We start from the raw sequence: 21064 nt of genomic DNA, 5'->3' as shown, positions 1-21064 counted from the left end.
GGTTTGTCTAGGTCTGTATGTCTCTTAAAATACAACAAAATTGCAAGAGACAAAACAAAAATGATGAACAGAAATGTGTTTGAGCACACTTTTTATTGCTGTTAAAACTATCATGTCTTTCTCCCTGGTGGCCTAGCCTCTCAGTTCATTCTTGTACCTGTGACAGTGCCTTAAATCTGTTAATTCCATTTTTATTACACCTGCTGAATTTCTGCAGGCCTTGGGCATTTGTTTAATAAAAACCATTAAACTGAGATGGGTGAGATCTCCAAGGAAATTCTAAGTGCTGAACAAAGTATTTTTAGAAGGTCTTTTCTGCTGTACAGAGCTGATCCAGTATCCTCTGCCTCATTTTGGCTGCAGACAGCTAGTGATGCCATCTCCCATGGGAACTGCCTCTGATTCACTGTTTAGTCAGCTGACAGATAATGCTGAATATGTTATTATAAACCTTATTTCTTCCATTGAACTGGACTTATGAGTCAGAACAAAAAGTAAAATTAAGAGAATTTGGAGAGCAAACTTAGAGTGTGCCTAAACTCCCTTCAGTAGAGAGTGCACTTATTAGAAATCCAAGTCCTACTGAAATGAATATTCAAGTTTATAACATTTACCTGAATTTTCCTGAAAGCCATGAAAGCTTAGTAGGCTGCTGGACAAAAAGAAGACTTCCTGGCTCAAACAATTATGTGTGTTCTGGGATGCCTCATCTCTTTTACCCAGAAGGAAAACAGCTGCCAACTCCTTGAGTTAGAATGGGACATGACTCAAGCATCTACTGACTCTGACATGCCAAATGCAGCAGTTCTGGGGACCCCCATCAGCAGGTACTTGGACACCTGTGGAAGCAGTAGAAAGAACCTGGGGCAATTAAGAGCTACAGTCACCTCTGTGGTTAGATACTGCATAGGTGCCCATGGTCTGCCTGAAGCCTTATGAGGATCTAGATGCTGGCTCCAAACCTCGCTCCAGATGGAAGTGTCTGTTGAGTGAATGGTGTTCTCAGGACCTCCCCTGCACACCTTGCATACCAATGACTATTGGAAGAAATGAGAAGCTTCATTTAAAGATGCACAGAGAGCTTCAAGGTCCAGTTCAGGGGAAGCTATTGCTTTTGCATTACCAGAGCACACTGCAAACCCACCTCCATCCACCACATGAAGTTCTATAGGACATAACAATGACATCAATATATATATTTAAAGGTCACTATGCAAAGCAGAAGCACAGTGTTGGTAGGACTAATATCATTAGGTTGGAATGACAGTTTTATTAACAACACAGTATCCAGTATGATGAAGTTGAAGCCTTACCTGCTAGTGCACTAGCTGTCCAACAAACTCTCAAACTGATAGAAATATAATGTTGTTATTAAACAACGACTACAAACGTGTTCCCTGAAGAACACCAACCATTTAAGAAAATAAAATGAGCACCAAAAAATAAAACAGCAAAATAAATTGGTTTGAAGCTTATTCCCTGCTTCAAAAGCTCCTAACACTTCAGATGCTTCCCCGTGACTTCAGAAACAAGTGTTTTTCCACTGAGCAAAGAAGCATACTTTATGTGAAGAAGCCCCATAAACTATAACACACTACATCATTAAAGTCATAAGCTATGCATTTAAGACGTACACATTGTAATAAACTTCAGTACAGCACAAACTCAGTTGTACAGCACAAGCACAGCAATATCCTTGTGTGATTTAATACACGACCTAAAATCACAGCCCCATGAACAAATTAGAAATAAAGGCAAGGCAGAAACATTGGCAAAGGGTGGGCCTTGGCACATAAATACTGCAGTGGTTCACTCAAGTGTCAGTAATAATTACTATCTTCCCATGAACACTGGCATCCTCAATTCTACAAAGGCATTTTTTTACATTAGAATATTCATTCTCTAAGCCAGTAATCACCACACCAAGGAAAAACACCCCAAGAAACCAATTCCAAACCATAAAAAGTCAGTTACTGGGTCTGGAATCAGTTTACTGAAGATTCAGGAAGAAAACAACATTTCACTATCAGAACTTTAAACAGGCTCCCTCCTAGGACGGAAACACTTAAAAATAGGAAAAACACCAGCAAGGGTAGATTTGCATAGGACAGAAAGGTGACCAGCCACTTCCACAGCCCCAAAGTATGTAAGATTTAGGAAAGCTGAGCAGAACAGAATCTTCTTTCTAATTCTCCTTATGGCTTCAAAGTCTTTCCGGGCAGTTTCCATCACACTGAATGCTAGATGGGAAACCTTTATGTATTTATATATAAAAATATGTGTACCTCTACAGAGGCTGCAAGTCTGAAACAGGGAGAGAGTATACCCCTGGTTATATCAAGAACCATGGAAATACAGGGGAAAACAGCAGGATAAGTCTCTACCTTAATAATTTCACACTAAGCCTTTGATAGTTAGGAGGCTAGATGCCACATCTACCATTTCACTTTATAATTTAATTATTATAATAGGCACAATAAACCTTTATGAAATATCTTAATATTTAAAAGAATAAAAAAGACTCACCTCAGTGCTATTACCAGGAAAAAAATTAGCTAGCTAGCAGTTCTGTGTTCCAGCCCTTTAGTTTGCTACCATAAAATGAACAGTGAAAGTAAACAAAGTAATTCTGGAAACACTAAGGAAAAAATTAAGGTGTGTATTATCTAGAACTGAAATCAAGCAAAAATACCTTTATTTTATAATCAGCACTAATTCATGACTGAGCTGACACAAATGCATACATGGACAAACACCTGAAACTTAGAGTGATTCTTTTTTTAACTGTCATAATTAGGGAACAAGTTTAATTTAAGAAGCTAAAGAATTTTATGTGTTGAAGCAACTTTATCAATATGCAGTTTCTAGAGAAACAAGACACAACCACTACACTTTCCTAACTTATAAAGTAGTAAGTGATTCAACAAAAACACACTGCAACCAACTTGGCTTAAAAAATAGTATTTGGCTCATCAAGAAAAACATCAGTCCACTCTAAGGCCTATAAAACAAATCAGTGACTTACATCTTCTATCATTATTATTATGGTCACTATTCAGGGGAAAAGGCTAAGGAGATCCAACTATGTAGAGTGTCATACTCTTGATTAAGTAGGACAGAAAGAGGAACAAGAATAAAGTTTAGAATCCAGACGACATGATACACTGATTCATTTTGGTGACGCACCTGGCATTGGCTTGAAGTTAAAATAAAAAGGTAACACAGGCTACATAACCTTGCAGTGCATGTTCAGGCTTTAATGCACCTACCTACCAATTCAGTGCCCTTTCTCACAGAGAGAGCAAAAACTAGAGGGAGAATGATGATGCAGATGGATAAAGAAGTAACAAAACTCTTGCCATCACTTGTAGATATGAGATGCCTGCTATGTGTATATATACCACTAAGCTTCTGCTGTCTCAGGAAGGCATCAGAACTTGTCAAAAACAATATAAAGCAGAACCATGAAGGCAACAAGCATTGTCTTAGGTCTGAGAGAGGCTGAGAGAAGAGTGTCCTGAGACAGGTATGGCATCAGACTCAACAGCTAGGAAGTGTCAAAAGTGGAAGAAGCTGCATCTGCAAGGAAAGCAGTATTGTTTATTCAAACATAGGGCAGGATGTTGTCTTTGATCCTTTCTGTAATGGGCTCTGACAGACCCCCTGGAAGAGTACGTTAGGAAACACCAAGTCCTTTCCTAAAAAGAGATGTGCGACCCAAGAGATACACTGGGGGAGAGTGAAGGGATGCAGCTAGGGAAGACAGAAAAGCTCATTCCCTCTTCATCCACATGCACTGCAACAGGTTATCGGAATTGTGTTCATTCAATGAATAATTAATGACAGTTAATTTCCAAGATCGTGATGTTCTATCAACACCTAAGAACATGGGATATAATCAAGAATAGTGCTTGCTGTTACCCAAAGTTGGGATAAAGTTCTATTTCCTACATCTATACACAGAAGCAAAGAAATTTTTCAATAAGGTTAACTTAACAATGAGACTGATTCACCTGGATGGAATTACATTACCTCAATGATTTTACAAACAATTACACATACACAAAAACACATAAGGAAAAACTAAGACGCAGCATGACAAAAAAAAAAATACTTTCTGCCCTATTATGTAACATTTTATTCATCATAATTAACAAAGCTAAACCTGCACAAGGTTTGTACATATTGCATTGAAAGAACTGTTTACTAACTCTAAAAATGAAAATACCGGAAACATTAAAACTATGGCCCCTTTTGCAATTTTTGTGCAGTCAGTATCAATGTATCAGCACAAAGCTTTTGACAGATACAAAAAAACCCCCTTGAACAAAGGCTACAGAGACCACAGGGCCCTCATTTGAGCTGCCCAGGACAGGTATCGGGATGATGCCCATGGTCATCTCAAAAGCTAAATTCAAAGTCTGCTATATAGAAAAGTGAAATTATAGCCATTAGTAAAGAATTTAAAAATCTAATTTAAACAGTAAAGATAAATTGGATCAAAACTACACATACAGTTAATGACACAGGCAAACATACACAACTCTTTAATTCAAGATCACATTTTTACACAGGAGAAATACTACATTCTGATCTACCAGTATGGCTCTTTCCATGAATAGGTGGGTGTTTTCAGACTTTAAACTGGAAACTGTTAGTTTTCTAAGAAAATTGTTAGTGATTGATTTTGCTAGGAAGAATTAATGTCAAGAAATGAAAGTGAGATTAATGTGAAATTTATGGCATTAAGATAGACAGTGCTATGATTTAATTTTGGAAGATGTTTTACCTTCAATTTAACTGTCATACTGTGGCAGCACCTTTCACCTGTGAACTTTCATCTTAGAACACTGAAAGATAAGGTATAACTTTAAAAAAAAAAAAAAATCAACAGACTGAAATGCACCTGAGAAAAAAAAATAAAGTTCAAAGACTGAAGGAAGCATTTAGCAGAAGTCAAGTTTTGGCTTGTGGACATGCACAAAATTAAAAAAAAAAATAAGAAAACAAAACCAAGTTAACAGCTATTGGCACTTATCCATAATAAGCTGTAAGGTGATGTAATAAACACAGCTAATGAAAACGATCGGCTCAAAATGAAACTGTACAAGCCATTAATTCACATTGAAACAATACACCTGATTGTAGTTTTGAACAAAAAAAGTAACTTAAAATTCTATTTTATTTGAATTTGAAAAACTTTTTCAACTAGTTTAAATACATTAATCCCCAAAGTTTTACAGTAACTGCTGACTTTCAATCACTCACACAACCACATCGTGAATCCCTGAAACATGGATTTATTATAGGAATACTGATAAAACCTTAACAGATACAAATGATACATCACATAGTGTCTTATACCTTAATGGCAAGTACTTGACCACCTTAGATTGGTAGGTGCATCACTCCTACTTTTATACTCTAATACTCTAGGACCAAATAGTTTAAATTGAATTCACAACAGTTTGCCATTACCTAAAAGCAATGATTTCTTAAAATCAAGCTATAAAAGATTCTCTTCTGACCAGTATTTCAAAACTTTTGGAAAGAGAACACCCTAGTAGGGACTAAACACAGTAAGCACGGAGAGTCATTGCAGTGAACTTGAAAGTCATTTCAGAATCAGCATCCCTGAAGAGCTTTAGTATACAGCAGTACGTCCCTTGACATCAGTTACGTGGTGCATGTTTATTTGTGCATCTTAGGACCTTATTGTACCAGCAGGTCTTAGGACTGTTGAAATTAATCTCATTCTGGCACAAGTTTTCTGTGGGTAGGACAATTTCCAAATGAAAGGCACTCTGTCATGAGTGAAATCAAAATTATCAGCAATGCAAATGGACAACTTGTAACATATTGAAGGGAAATACTGCAGCTCACAGGAGGTCTAACATTAGGTACTTTCTGTAAAATAGGTGAAAAAATATTGAGAGCAGCTGTAGTGCATCTGTTTACATGCACAGACACTAGCCATTGTACAAGCAGAGATCTTCCAAGTATCTCAACAGTTGTTTGGTTTTCTCCCTCCGGTGCTTTTTTCACTTGGGTCAAGCTCCTGCAGCTCAAGGTGACTCGCAGAACAGCCCAGAGCCCATCACTGCTGTCCTGCAGCCCTCAGCAAGCACATCTGGAGAGAAGTTGCAAGTGTGGTCCTTGGTAGGAGAACAAGAACACAGACACACACCACTAGTTGATACCCCTTATTTATCCTCATACCTTTTCCTTCTTTTCCATTCTCCTTCTTAAAAAAAAAATAAAATCATCTTAGGAACACAGCTTTTCTTAAGGACAAGAAAACTCATGCTTGTTAGTCCGACTAAGGGATGTGCAAAACAGAAGTAATTTCCCTGAGGCAAAGATCTTCAAGTCATGCCTAATTTACATTGTCTTCTCTTATTTCACTTGTTGAAATATTTGGCACACTGAGGCCTTGATCATTGACTGAGTCTCCCAGTATTATCACAGTCTGTATTGTACATTTATATAATAAAGCAGAAGTTGCAGATGCTTCATTCTCTCATTCTGGTCTGTTTTTTCACATTTACTGATTAAAATCCCTTTCCTTCTCAAGGGTGGCATTGGGTGTCCTGGGCAGGGAGGTAGAATAAGAAATTTCTACTGTATTTAAAGGTTGTCATGAATACTGAATCCCTAAAAGGGCAATCACAGTAGTTACTGGACTCAAAACACAGAGTAACAGGGTGACAATTAATATCCTGTTACACACAGCCTGTTCCTTGGTCAAAAGTAGGTGATTAAATAGTTGCTTCTTGATTTACGTTATGAAAACCATTCAGGGAGGAAAAAAAAGTTATGAGTGCCTCCAGTCTAAAACATGCAAGAAGCAAAGCTTGAACCAAGTTTTCCCTTTTAAAATATAAATTGCACTTTTATACAAAGCAATCCAAAAAGCCTAAATAGCAGTAAAAATCTGAAGCTGCCTTGCTGTACCAAAGAGTACCTGTGTTCAGCATCTGAAGTACAAGCAACTAGTTTTCAGCCATTCTGCACATAGAGCATTTGCTCTACACTTTTCTGCTTTGAAGGGGCCTGCCATTAAATGCCATGCCACTGGGTGGGGAATAAACAAAGAAACAAAAAACAATAGCGTGATTTTAAGGCCTTTATCTCTCCACAAGGAGCTGAAAACTGTGGCACAACCCATGACCAATACTTACTACACAAATTAGCACGCTCCCACCCAGGGCTTCCAAAATCAGTCATTCTTTCTAACATTTGCCACACAAGACAGTCATACCAACAGCAAGCAACAGCGCCAATTAATTAAGCATTTTTAAGGTCTTCAAAAATTCATAGCAAAGGGCACTTCTGAGAAAGATATCTTATAGATTTGGTTTTAAAAATAGACACCACACTCACATTCAAGGGACATCCTTCACTTTTAGGCCTTTGTCACAAATCTGAATCTTTATTGTTCTGAAATAAATGCTATAAACATAAGACTCAAAACAAGAACTCCAACTTTCAGTCTCAGAAGAGGTGTGGTTCAATGCCCATATCACATGTAACAAGAAAGTCTCCTTAAAAAAGGAAAAAAAAATTACTGTAAAGTCTTTCTTATGAATGAAAATGCAATCCTTTGTTTTTCTCATTACTTTGCGTACAGGCGGGCACCAAAAAACACTTTTGCATTTTCTTTTGAATTCTTGCTATGACGCTTGACGAACCTTCTGCCATTCAACAAATTCATCCAGAAGTACGGGCCCTGCAAATGGACAAAACTTGGAGTTATAACTGGCAATGTCTTTCAGACACCTTCTTTTGAAGTATGAGGGTTAAAAGTACTGGTCTAGGGAACATCCATGTCCATCCTATGGTAAAATACTCATAGATTAGTACAATCATTCCAATCCAAGGATGATAAAAAATACACAAAAAACAATACATGGAATTATGGTAACATGTTCCTGCTACCTGACAGGTCGAGTGAACTGAATGGAAAGCATAAAAATAATCTTATAAATCTTGTAAATCAGCACAACTAATTCATTCTTCCTAAAGTTTTCAAAATTGTGAGTAATTAAAACATGGACCAAAATGGCACTACGGCAATTCAGTCATGGCATGACTGACTACCAGCCAGGTGGAGAGCTCAGCCCCAAGCACCAGCAGGTAGCCAAAAATCATTATTCTAGAGTTTATTATATACTAGTACAAAGTGAGACTTTGCTGTTCATAATTCTACTTGCAAATCTACAGTAGCATGCAGCAAGCATCTTCACTAGAACCTCACTGAATGCAAGCCGGCTCAAGTAAACCATCATACTATTAAGAACAATTAATATCTGCAGCTTGAAGATGGATAGTTATCAAGGCTGTTTTTCTATACATTGTTGGAAGAAAAATTTTTATATCTTGCAGTATTGTTTCTGCTACAGAAATTTGTTCTATGTAATTTCAAAATTCTTTGCTAATATTTGAAAAAGCAAAACATTAAGAATACTTACATGCACCATCTTCATCATAGTTGCTAAGATCTGCATGGACAGTCCTGCTGAACTCTAGTACATTGTACCACTGATCCTTGTTCATAACTCTATACTTCGATTGCTAGGAAAAGTAATTTCAAAATATTAAAACATCAAGTGGCACTTGGTACTCCTGCATCTCATTTATGTAATTTTAACTTCAGTGAGTTCTTAAACAATTTAATGGATAACAATGGCTATTACTCACTTCCTTTCTCCATTTTAAAAAATACTACACATGAACATATTTCATACTTATGAAACTGCATAAAATGATTTCTTGGAAAATCAGAGCAGAATTGAATTTCCCAAAACCTGGAAATCAGTAAGTCACCACTCTAAGCTTCAAAAACTGGTATATTTTTGCCCTGCCCTGAAGCAGGGCATATGTAGCTCAGATATATTTCCAGAATTAACTATTAAAAAAAATAAATCTTTTCTCCAAGATACAATACATTATGATCATAAAGACATCTAGTTTGCAGTGTTAGTACTGTTTTGAAGCCAGGGTATAGTCTCAAGCCTAATGTGTTCCACAACCCACACCCGTTCACTTTAATCAGTCAATTGCAGCTGAGGACCAAAATCTTCCAGAGAGAGCCAGAGATCAAGGTACCTACACACTGTAACTGCACAAAGCAAACTTGATATGCAGTGCAGATGCAGCTGAAGAGACAAGTGGGGCTCTACTACTTACTTTTAAAATTATATTTGCAGTATAACCAAGATGGAATTTTAGTTTCCTTTGGTAAGAAAAGAGGCTGGGACACGGGAAGGAAGATAAGGATCTGTGATGCATACAAAAACATCACTGTTTCATAAGTATATTGATCAAGGGAAAGGGAGGAATATGGATATATTCTGGAGTAAAATAAACACAACATTATCACAGAACAGTCCAACTACTACAACATTCACAAAATCAAGGAAACTTGTACCTCCAGGTATTGATAAAATACTGAAAACAGTGGCCAAGTTCTTCCGAGCAGAAGAGCTAACATGGACTTTGCAGTATCGATATCAAGACTTCGCTGGTCTTTTTCCTGATTGAAGAAATAAAGCACAGAAACCAATCAAGTACAAGCTTGTTGAATAAATAAAAGTAAGAACTTTGCTAACGTTACAGCAGTCTTACCCTTGCAAAATCAAAGGCGTATCTGTAGATATTCTTAAAGGATGAAATGTCATTCAACTGTGACCGTAAGAAGTCAAATTTACTCTGTAATTTTTCTGTACAGTCACACCTTAAAAAAACAAACAAACAAAAACAAAACCCAAAACATTAGGAGTTCAAAATGCAACATTTAGGCAATCAAAAAAATGTCAGCAAACAAAAAAATCACCAAATCACAATCATTATGTATACAGGAGTAATACTGTAGAACTGACTTAAAGAATAATGAACATGCTCAACGTTTGCAGCTTACTGAAGTGATGAATGCTGGCTTCTGTAAACAAGTTTTTTGTTTTAAATGCATCAGCAACATAATACGAAGTGCATGCTTCACATCTCACAAAAATAATAGTCTTTTAATTCCAAACTCTGCAGTCTATTTTCATACCCAGGAGTATCTCATCTTTCAGTCACTATGAACGTTTGAAGAAAACATCATTCAGTGTGCATTAAGGGGTAAAATCCAGTTGGAAATAACGGGAAAACGCAAATCCTAAATATGTAGTTTTGAAGTGTGTGTTTACAAATGGCAGGATGGAGCAGGCACTCTGCAAAACACACTAGTCTGCTCATGTTTTATGACTGATAAATGCAAGCTCTGATAAAACCTTAATCACCTGAATTAGTCAGTAACTATTCAACTAAAAAATCAAAGGCTGTATGAGAACATACAGGTGCACTAGTCAACAGGATAAAGCTTTGGCAAAAAGAAGTCTTTGGCATAAAGATCTCCTTGTACTTCACTCAGTAACAAATTTTGCTTCCAAATAGAAAATGGGTCAGATTCACCAACAATGGCAAAGGAGAACGCAATTTAACCTTGCTAATCCTCCAGAAAATACTCCCTCGATAGAACGCTTATAAGATGACATTTTATTCCTATAAAAAAGCTGCCACAACTAAAAAATAATAAATCTTTAAAAATCTACCTCGCCTTGTATTCTTCATGAAGAAGCATACTTCCAGAAACGCAGCAGTACATAAATACTTCCTTTGGCCACGTGTCCCCCTTTTGGCAGCCTGCCTCCCAGAGAATACATTTGCACCTCTAACAGCTCCACATGGACTTGACACACAGGCCCCCAGGAAGGGCCCTTCAGGGGCACTGCAGGTTGCTGAGATGCTGTGCTTTGATGCTGTACTTTGCCCACAGCTGATACTTCCTGTTCTTCAGATCTGTCAGCCTGTGTGTGCACAGCTGTCTGTCAGTCTGTCTCTTCCAGACTGCGACAAGAGAAACGTAGCAATTCCAACTGAGGCAACCTTTTTTACTATTTTTTTTCCTTGTCTTTAGCAGCATCTACCTAAAGCAGCACCAAGTTTTAGCCAACACTGGTACTAAATAAATAATATTAACTAATTAGGTTACATATTCAGATGACAACTAGTATATTCTGTGATAAACCATATAACAAATTGAAAAGAACTCTTGTTAAATGAGCTTTGGTAAATTCAACTGAAGATAAAATTACTTTGTCTTCAGCCATCTAATTGGTCTGTATTCTATTATTTAACTCCTAAAACAGCATTATGCTATGCTACAAAGGCATCTTATCTTTTATTCATATCTCTTCTAAGTTCAAAACTTCATACTTCCAACAGAATGTTCCACCCATTTGAGGACAAAGCTACCTAAATGCTCAAGTTTTTAGTGTACTAGTGACATATAGTGGGTTTACTACACATTTTGTTAAATATAATTTGACTGAGATTATTTACTATGTCATGGGTAAACACAAATTTCAGTATGTTTAAATTTCTTACTCACTACTTTGCTGAAATTGTTCAAATAATCATAAATCTTAGTGCAAAGTAAAATGCCAGCTATTGTCTACTATACTATTGGCTATGTGTATTTTAATACACAATTGATTCTTCTGAAAAAGTTGGTATGAAAATGAGCAAGTATTAAGCATCAAGACTCCTAAGCAATTTATTATCAGTGCACTTATAACCAAACAGATCATAGTCAGACCAGGACCACCCTCTGGATCCAGACACATGGACATGTCTCTGTTAAAAATGTTTAAGGGATTTCTGTACCTTGCCAGAAAAGACTTTCCTCCCAAAAAGATTGGCAAAGAGTTGTCAAACTCCTCTTTTATGGAGATACAGCTGCTTGTGTGGCTGCACCATAAAACAGATGACTGAGGTCACCCATACTTATAATAATCTTCCTGACAATCAGAACAACCTTCTAATTAGCACAAGTGAATTAACACTAAATTCCTGTAGAGACACTAGAAAAAGATGCAATTTCTCAAACGGTCTTTACTGAAAGATAGCATTAAATAGTGTTACCTCAAGATCAACAAAATTAGGCATTAGCTTACTACATTCTCTTCTCATCCCAATGTCACATTTTTAACAAAACTCAAATTAGCATCACAAGGTGGAAGTATTTTAATTTCTGTTGAGGTAGAGAGGTCATCTGAGGCCCAGCTAACACGGACAAAGTGATGATTCATTAACTCCTACTCAGATATTCTAATGTTTTATATTTCATAGCTATTCATGTGCTTCTCTTTTACTAAAAAGAAAAATCCCCAAGATGTATACAAACATTAAACCAAAAGCATTTAATGTTAGTATATGTATTTCATCCTAAGGATATATTTAAAGTAGCTGAAATAAACTGCCTAGCAGAGGTACTTGTTTCTCTCTGCTATGAAGAGAGCTTGCATATGTATATGCATATATAAGTATATGCACACACACAAACATGTATGAGGCAGAATTCATCCTACCTTCAAAACATATTGGAAACCTTCCAGTCTAAGTTGCTTGGTTCTTTAAGATGCTATTTAGGGCTCTTATTTATTTCACTTTCATTTTGACAGTATCTACCTTACCACACATTTATTTTTGTCATCTCCAAACAGCAAACTTCAACAGTGTATTATGAAACAACATGCAAAGAGAATGTCACTTCAGGCACCCAAATGCTGCTATCTAACTGTAGATTAGAGATAGATGTCCTAAACTTCAGGTGTTGCCATTCAGAGAGGACTACCCAAGCAACCTCTAAGAGCAATTCATGTGACCAGTCATTAGGTCTTAGGGCAAGCTGGATAACCCCCTAGGCTCCATTACACTGACTGGATCTTAAAAGATTGCAATAAGAGTTTAAGAAATCCAGCTCTTGCAGACAAACCAAACATTTAGGTATATTACTATTGAGCTGAATTCTACCCAACCCTGTTCATGCATTTACCTTGTGTGACATTTCACATCTTTTGAAATAAGGATTCTGTAACAGAGCTCTGAGCAGAATACACTCTGGGGTTTTAATGCATTTCAATTTCATTTCTTCATTCAAAAATTAAAAGAAAAAAAATAAGCTGTGCAAGCATATAGTGATATCTTACTGTTTTAAGCATAAATACTTTTCCTTCAAACTTCTCTCAAACTTTTCAAGAGAAAATAGACAACCCCATTCCAAATGGAATGCCATAATATGATCCTCCTTTCCTAGTAAGGAGCAACAGCACAAGTCTACAGGTTTGTATTTTTTTTTATCATGGTTTTAACCCCAGCTGGCAACTAAGTGCCACAGAGCTGCTTGCTCACTCCCCAGCCAAAACCCACATGAATTTTTTTAGCCAATGGATCTTGAGCTGTGTTATGTGTCTCTGCTTCACCCAGCTGCTTGTCCAGCTTATTAGAGAACAGGGGAAGCAAAACATACACATTAACTGCTTTTGGCTTAGGCAAGTGCTTTCACCAGAATTCTGTTTCTATGAAAACGCACAGCAGCATCCTATTTTCAGTCTTAAACACATTTAGACTATAGCATGACCAGCTCTGTTCTGAAAAGAACTGCAAGATATCCTGTCACAGCAAATTATTAGAAACAAAGCTTAAAACATCATCTCTGAACAGGTGTCTGATTTCACACAACTTTGTGCTTGCATTCTGTGATATTGGCTAACCCTCGAGCTCTTCTATTTGGGCATAAAAATTAAGTACTTCAGGTAAGTGACCAATACCCATTCATTGCATGTGAAAAATCATGCACCCAGAATTTAATCTGTCATCCTGAATTTCAAGCAATTTAATCATTCCAGCTCTTAATTTATTAAATTCCTGGTGATAGTCACAAAATAATCAAGGCATCTATCAGAAGGCTGATCTCAAATGAATTAAGAATTAAGAGACTCGGTCCAGAATCACTTACTCCATAGTTCTGAGTAACCAGAGGGTATCTGCCTGATACAATTTCCCAAACCAATCCAGGACAAGGGTAAAATCAACCCCTTTTTCTCACTATGCTCTAGCTGCAATAGTAGCTCCCTATTTGTAATATTGAATGCAGTGTCATAAGACACCCTTAAAACACTAGGGTACCAAAAGCAGTTACATATACAAAGAACAAACAAAAAAGTAACAATTGAACTAAGCCTCACAAAAACCTGATTACTTTCATGTAAGAAACAATCTCTTCAGACAGGGCATTAACTCACCAAAAATTCAAATGCGAACAGAAAGAGCAAGAAATTTATAAACTTACAGAGTGTTATTTAACCTAAGCATTAAGTATGGCTTCTGACATGCATCTAATAAATAATACTAATAGCCAAAATTATTATCCATGCAATCTTCATCTATAAAACTCAGAAATCAGTAATATCTTTCCAAAATATCAGTGCTGAGATATGCTTATGTGCATCTCCAAATCTACCTATTAATGTCTGCTAACGAGAAAGGTATTTTAACATTTTTGTAATAAAAGGAAGCCACCAAAACATAACTTAACTAGGTTTAGGTAGTAACTTAATCGTTTGAGTGAACTCAGATTAATTTTGCAGCTGTGGACCAAAACAAGACCTGAACGCCAGCTTTTTTGTGTCTTATTCCCAACACAAAAAAACAGGGCAAGAATAGTTAAGTTATAGGTACAATCATAAAATTAGAACATTCTACTAGATATGTAAAAACACTCTTACTGTAATGAGGTCATTCCTTTTAACCATTCTTCCTTGGTAAAAAATCCCATGCTTTCAGCCTCTAGTTTCCAGGCTAAAACTAACATAATAATCTAAGGGAAACAAAATAAAAATAAAGGGAGGAAAAGGGTCAGTACATGAGAAAAGGCTGACTTACTAATGTCCAAGAATAAAACTCTACAGCATTCAAACATTCTAGCAATTGTAGTACATGCTTGGTCTTCATATTTGTTGGCATTAAAAAATTCAGCTACATGTAATTTTTCCCTTAATTTCAATTTTTGAAAATTAAGTATTACTATAATAAACACCCCCAAAGCATAATTGATGTATTCAGCTGAAATATCTTAGAGCAGCTCCTAGAAGCAGGAAGATAAAAACTCTTTGCTTCGTGGAGTTAAAGAGTTTTACACAGAACTTAAACCTTATCTAACATCCTCTTAGGTGTTATACCAGCACTATGAAAGAAACTTACATTTTCAGGTTCAACACCGATGTCTTCACAGAATTTTTCCATTCCTTCAGGGCCTACAACTTCATCAGGACCTTTAAAGCAAAAAAAACGCAGAGTGAAATCTAAGTAACATTCACTGCTCACAAGGGTTGCACACAATAATTAGGCTAATTGCACCCAAAGCATTTCTAAAAACATTGAATTACACCATTAAGTAGCTTTTAGAGCTAGAACTATTCTATCAAATGCATCTGTGCAGCCATGCACGTTATGTGCTACACGAGAACGTCTGTGTTGTGCACTGCCTCCCTGTGATAGCAGATGAGCTATTTTAGTTTTGAATCCAAGTTTTCAAAAGACTCCATTGAGCTTTCCATTGATGCAGCTCAACTCCAGTAATTGTGGCAGACAATTGTTTTAGGACAATTTAGGTATCGTTACTCTCTGCTGAAGTTATTTTATGAATAATGTTCTCAGGAAAATTATTTTATCAAAAATAAAAAAAAAACTAATTCTGTCTGAGCAACTATTACAGATATTCCTTTGACGGTGCTAACATTATGGGCTTACACTAACACAGAAGAGGGTGAATCTGCAAAAAATTCTGTAAGGTGAATTTTATGATACTGAGTAATATAAACAAAGTGATAACATGAGCATGTTAGCTATATACAAAACAGAAAAAAGGTTTGAGGCTGCAATGAAAACAGATTGATTAAGACCACACAGTTAAGTGTTATGCTGTCATTTCTCCACTTTAACACAAGTCTCTAAAATGCAGCAAAATAGTGCACTTAAAGAGTGCATATGGACACACTCTAGAGTGTTTTGTTCCTCTAATCACTCTCTGGTTTCAGTTATTTTGACTAAGCCTGATCCAAAAATGACTCCTACTGGGCAGCCAAATATTATTAAAAGTTCTGTCAACACAGTATTTTGATGTGTCTTGGATCATTACATTTATATTTAGTGAGCATGAACTCATGTAAAAGGCAAAGGTTTTAGCTTCCAAAACCACACGCCATTTTATAATTTTTGGCAAATTTTGCTACTTATAATAGGCAGAGTCCTTGATGACATCTGTCTCCACATTATCTGTTGCCAGAATAAGTAGAAGCCTCTTTAAAGAATTTGGACAATGTACTTTGAATAACTACTCACTGTGAGATAAGAATATTGTCAATAAAAACTATTGAGAACGGCTACTTTTACAGGAAAATAAAATGCAACTGACACTTAAGATGATGAGCCCCTACCTCTTGAAAAATATTGCAAAGAGTATTTTGCCTAGGTAAGCAAGGCCAAACAATGTTAGATAGAAAATGCTACGGAAAAAATAAATTATGAAGAGAAACACATACAAGAGTTCACTGGTAATGACAAGTAAAAGCCTGAATCAGTGTTTCTGGTTTCATAGGCATATATCATATATATACCTCTGTGTGTGTGTGTGTGTGTGTATAGTTTTATCTTTCAATGGAAACATTTTATCTCCTATTGTATATAATTTAATTGGAATTCTATCTCATGCTGGAAATGTGGCATTTTTTGATTACTGGTTAACTAAAACTATAACCACCTACATTCAATTCTTAACTCATCAACAAAGATAAGACTTACAGACACTAATTCTGAAGAATGTGCAAACACATTTATCAAAAGAAAATTAACTTTGAATTATTATTTCCCTAGGAAAGACTCTGCTGCATAAGAGTATGCCACAAACCTAAAGTAGAAAGCAGATTACTATAAACAAGAGTAGTTCATTGGTATGAAAAGATTGCAAGGAAAATATCAGTCCTGACAAATATACTCAAACCAATTGCTGGTAGATAAATTAGCTGCTCACTTCATACTGAGATCTGGCAATTAATGAGTTTTAATCAGCAACCAGTTATGATGGACTTGAAGTAGGGACTAGACAAGAAATTAATAACAACTTAAAAATCCTGAGCTCAGAAATCATGTAACTAGTAAATAAATAGCAGTAAAATAGTGCAATAAATTCTGCAAAATTCACTGAACATTCACTGAAAGCAGCTATTCAAAGGCACTTGGGAGGTATTTGAAAGAGACTACTTTAAATACTTTTGGAATGAGGTATTTGTTATTTAGAATATCAAAAACGTTAGTACAAATACTCAGATGAAAAAACAGAACAAACTTCTATTATTTTGTTTTGAAAAACACAAATCCAAGGAGCTTAAATTGTGACCTATGTCATTAGCATTCCAATATGATCACGAAGATATAGCTAGATACACAGGCATCAATCTGAATGATCTCTCAATGTCCTGACTTCTACTTGACAATTTCAAAGCCAGAAGTAGAATCACTCAGTATATTCTGGTTCAACACTGTACTGATCAATATTTTATTTTATTTTAAAGTTATAAAGCATAGAGTAAAGAAATATAAGTCAAAAAGGACAAATACCAAGAAGGTAATAAATAAAAGCTGTACTAATTCAAGTGCGTGTTATAAGGAAGCAAATACAGACATATTCTTATGTCTACATCAGCACGTAGAAGCAGAAAAAGCAAAATGCAAAGCAGTATTTGATGTATTGCTTTATTTAAAACAACACTGTGTAGTTTTAAACATGAATGCATTGCATATTACCTGCATATTCATAAAACCAAGCCAGGCACTTCTTGCTTGAAAAATGTTCCTCTCCACTTATGACTTTACCAGATGCTTGTGATCTGCAGTAGCAAATAGAAACACAGGGATGAACAGTGTTATTTTAATGAGATGTGAAAAACAGGAAAAAATATACAAAAATTATTATTAATCTGTTTAAATTGTTCCACGAGATCAGTGTATATCTACAGCTATGGTGAATTTCATAAAAGGCAACTGTCTGTCATCCTCATCTCCTGTTAGAACATAAAATTACCTTTAAATTAGAACCATCACATAGCCAAATTTATTGAACTATTACTTTTTCTGAAATGCAGAAGTGCTGTTATCTTGTAGATATTAAACAACAACAATAAAAAATCCCATACAGATGGCTAAAATATCACTCCTCAGTAATTCAAATGCCTTATTATCTACTTATATTTATACATACACGCATTTAATGTTAGGTCTCTAATAAGCAGCATGATCTTCAAGAGTGCTGAACATGCACAGATCCCATTAAGGTCAATACAAGCTGCAGAGTTTGACATATTTAAAAGTCAAGCTATTTATAGTTAACCATCCAAATTAGGGAAAAAATCTTGGTCAATTTGTTTACATTACACACATAATTAAGAATCTGCAAATTCTATAGATATTTGGTAGGTATACCAGAATAGTAGTGTGCAATCTGTGGCAACACTGAAGCTGCTCAGCACACACAGCTTCCCCCGTCATTGTCTTCGTTATGTAACAAACAACCCAGTTTGCCTAGGAAGTGAATTCTCTAATTCATCATTCATTAAAAGAATGCATAGAATTTCTTCCAGTAAAAACACCAACTACACAAAGGCATCCTCAGTCAGTAAGGAGCTGCAACACCTTTTCAATGCATCCTCCTTTCAAACACAAATTACAGACTTTTAGAACAAGCTAAGGTTATTTCTAACAATGAGGTGAGAACTAATCATATGAGAGAATTTAAAATTATGCAGCTCCCACATTGCAATTTTAAAATTAAAACGTCAAGCAGGAGAAGAATAGTTCAATTCTGAGAGGGGTGAACAACTTTAACTCCCCATGTATCTTTTTTAGCTTCACCGGAAAAGAACGCAGCACTCTAAGAAGAAGCCTTCTGTGCTGAAAGCCAGAATTAAAGGTGTCCTACAAACATTCATCCATCCATCCATCCATCCATCCAACTGGCATTAGGAACTCAAGTCACCAGAAAGAGGCCAGAGTCATATGGTCTGCTATTGCTTATTGGCTTTATCCAGATTAACATAGATCTAGTTGTAATCACTGATTTTAACTAAAGAATATTACCAATAAATTGTTGTGTAAGAACATAATGCCAAAAATGCTTGTGTATCTAACATTTTCTGATCACCTAGCATGAACTCTCACTTATGTCATAGTTTTTGCCCAACAACTAGTTCCCTGTAGAATCTGGTCATTTTTTTTGGGTTTGGTTTTTTTTGGTTGTGTTTTTGTTGGTTTTTTTTTTTTTTTTTTTTGTGTTATGAAAACACTAAGTAAAAGAAATTAAGATCATAAAATTTCAGTTAACAGCGTTCCAGAAAGACAAACTGAAACTGAACACATGCAAACATGAGCTAAGATGAGCAAGGAAACTGAAAGTTGGTATTACAAACCAGAACAATTTAGCTTTTATAAGTATACAAAATAAAGTAAGAGAAAACAGAAGTGTTCCCTCCAAATATACTTTGAGGTAGAAGCATGAGGGAGTAGAGTGGTACAGAGGATAATGCTGGCACAAGAACAGTTATTTATAGGCAATGAATAAACGGACTGAAACTGAAAGGTCATCAATGACCACAGAAAGTGAGCTCTGGAACAGCTACCCAAAATGAACAATCATAACTGAACAAGAGCCTTAGTACTTCTAAACTCAAGCTCGGCCGGCCTATGAGAAAGGCCATACACCACAATTTTTTGCAATTGCCATTCCCGTAGTGTTGATTTCGCAAGTCCTTGGTATCCTCATATCCTCAGGACGTTGGTAGTAAGTACTGCTTTACTGCCACACTTAACAAGGTCTAATAGACCAAGCAGGCAGTTACTTTGGAAAAACCACACTGCAAACTCCTGCTGCACCACACTAATGGCTTATCATTCTAACAGCAACTTTTGGGGTATCACGGCATAAAGTGATCTTTTTACAGTAGTTAATGAAAAAGATGCTTCAGAGTCGTGTATTTATTAGAGAAGCCTTTCCTGCTCTTATTTTCCAGCGTGCTGACCAAGCCTTCCAATTCACTGCAAAAAAAAAAAAAAAAGAAAAAAGGGGGAAAAAAGGGGGGGGAGAAAAAAAAAAGGGGGAGAAAAAAAAAAGGGGGAGAAAAAAAAAAGGGGGAGAAAAAAAAAAGGGGGAGAAAAAAAAAAGGGGGAGAAAAAAAAAAGGGGGAGAAAAAAAAAAGGGGGAGAAAAAAAAAAGGGGGAGAAAAAAAAAGGGGGAGAAAAAAAAAGGGGGAGAAAAAAAAGGGGGGAGAAAAAAAAGGGGGGGAGAAAAAAAAGGGGGGGAGAAAAACGGAAAAAAAAAAAACAGGGAAAAAAAGAAATAAAGGGAAAGAAAAAAAAAAGAGGAAACGACGGTTTAGCACATACACTCTGAGTACTGGCAACCTTAAAGTGAGGAGAACCGCCTACCCCAGGGAGACAGAACAAATACGGGGACAAATGCCAGAACCGGCCCCAGAGGCACGGCCAAAGGCAAAGCCGGCCGGGAACGGGAGCCGTTCCGCGGCGTTTCTCCCCGAGGCACGACCACGCCGGCGCTGCGGGCGGCACAGGAGCCCGGCTCTGCACCGGGACGTGTCCCCGGCCCGGCCTCGGCCCCGCGGGGCTCACCGGGCCCGGCGCCCCGGGAGAAGCCCCAGAGCTGCGGCCGCCCGGGGGAGCGGCCCGGACGTGCCCGCCGGCACCGGCCGCCGCCCCGCGAGACGGTACCTGCCGAGTTTACATTTCTTGAGGCCGCTGTCGTCCGCCGCCGCCCCCGAGGACTTCCTCTTCTTCTTCACCGGCATCGTCCCGCCTCGGGGCGGGGCCGCCCCGCTGCCGGGGCCCGCAGCCGAGGCCCCCCCGGGCTCGCTTCCCCCGGCCGCCTCCCGAGACCGGCGGTGACGAAACCAGAGCAGACCCGGTTCCTGCCGCTCCTCCCCAGAGCACCGGGCGCCGCCGGGCCTCGCTGGCCGCGGGCAGAGGCCGCCGCCCCGTTCCCAGCGGCGGGTATCGCGCCGGCGGCGGGAGCGAGCGCGGGCGGGCGGTATCGGCTGCGGAGGGAACGGCGAGAACGACCCGGACACAGACGGCGCCGGGCAGGAAGTGGAAGCGCCGCCGGGAGGGGAGGGGC

General features: G+C 37.5%; 1 protein-coding gene across 2 annotated transcripts; it reads right to left on the bottom strand.

Moving 5' to 3' along the window:
• Window positions 1–7398: 7398 nt before the first annotated feature.
• On the bottom strand, window positions 7399–20854 carry DCUN1D5 (defective in cullin neddylation 1 domain containing 5). 2 transcript variants are annotated; one of them, XM_083855706.1, is made up of 8 exons: window positions 20662–20854; window positions 17689–17771; window positions 15088–15158; window positions 14613–14704; window positions 9628–9736; window positions 9431–9535; window positions 8472–8574; window positions 7399–7729 (listed from the first exon to the last, which is right to left on the bottom strand). In XM_083855706.1, exons 1-8 carry the CDS (start codon window positions 20736–20738, stop codon window positions 7674–7676), a joined length of 696 nt encoding a protein of 231 aa, XP_083711832.1. In that variant the 5' UTR covers window positions 20739–20854; the 3' UTR covers window positions 7399–7673. The 2 variants fall into 2 exon arrangements, with proteins under 2 accessions (XP_083711832.1, XP_083711833.1); XM_083855707.1 differs by lacking the exon at window positions 20662–20854 and adding an exon at window positions 20362–20384.
• Between the last annotated feature and the right edge of the window lie 210 nt (window positions 20855–21064).

The sequence above is a fragment of the Zosterops lateralis genome (genome assembly GCF_965231275.1).
Source record: "Zosterops lateralis genome assembly, chromosome: 2".
NCBI lineage: Eukaryota > Metazoa > Chordata > Aves > Passeriformes > Zosteropidae > Zosterops > Zosterops lateralis.
Note: the sequence above shows the minus strand (reverse complement) of the source record. Positions and strands in the feature narration are given on the sequence as shown.

Bases quoted from the DNA above. Each gene is read 5' to 3' on its own strand.
- DCUN1D5 (XM_083855706.1), bottom strand. From the start codon at position 20,738: ATGCCGGTGAAGAAGAAGAGGAAGTCCTCGGGGGCGGCGGCGGACGAC. The intron at 9,536-9,627 runs GTAAGACTGCTG...TTCTTCAATCAG, and splicing joins ACGCCTTTGATTTTGCAAGG to GAAAAAGACCAGCGAAGTCT. The intron at 8,575-9,430 runs GTACAAGTTTCC...TACTTTTCCTAG, and splicing joins TATTTTATCAATACCTGGAG to CAATCGAAGTATAGAGTTAT.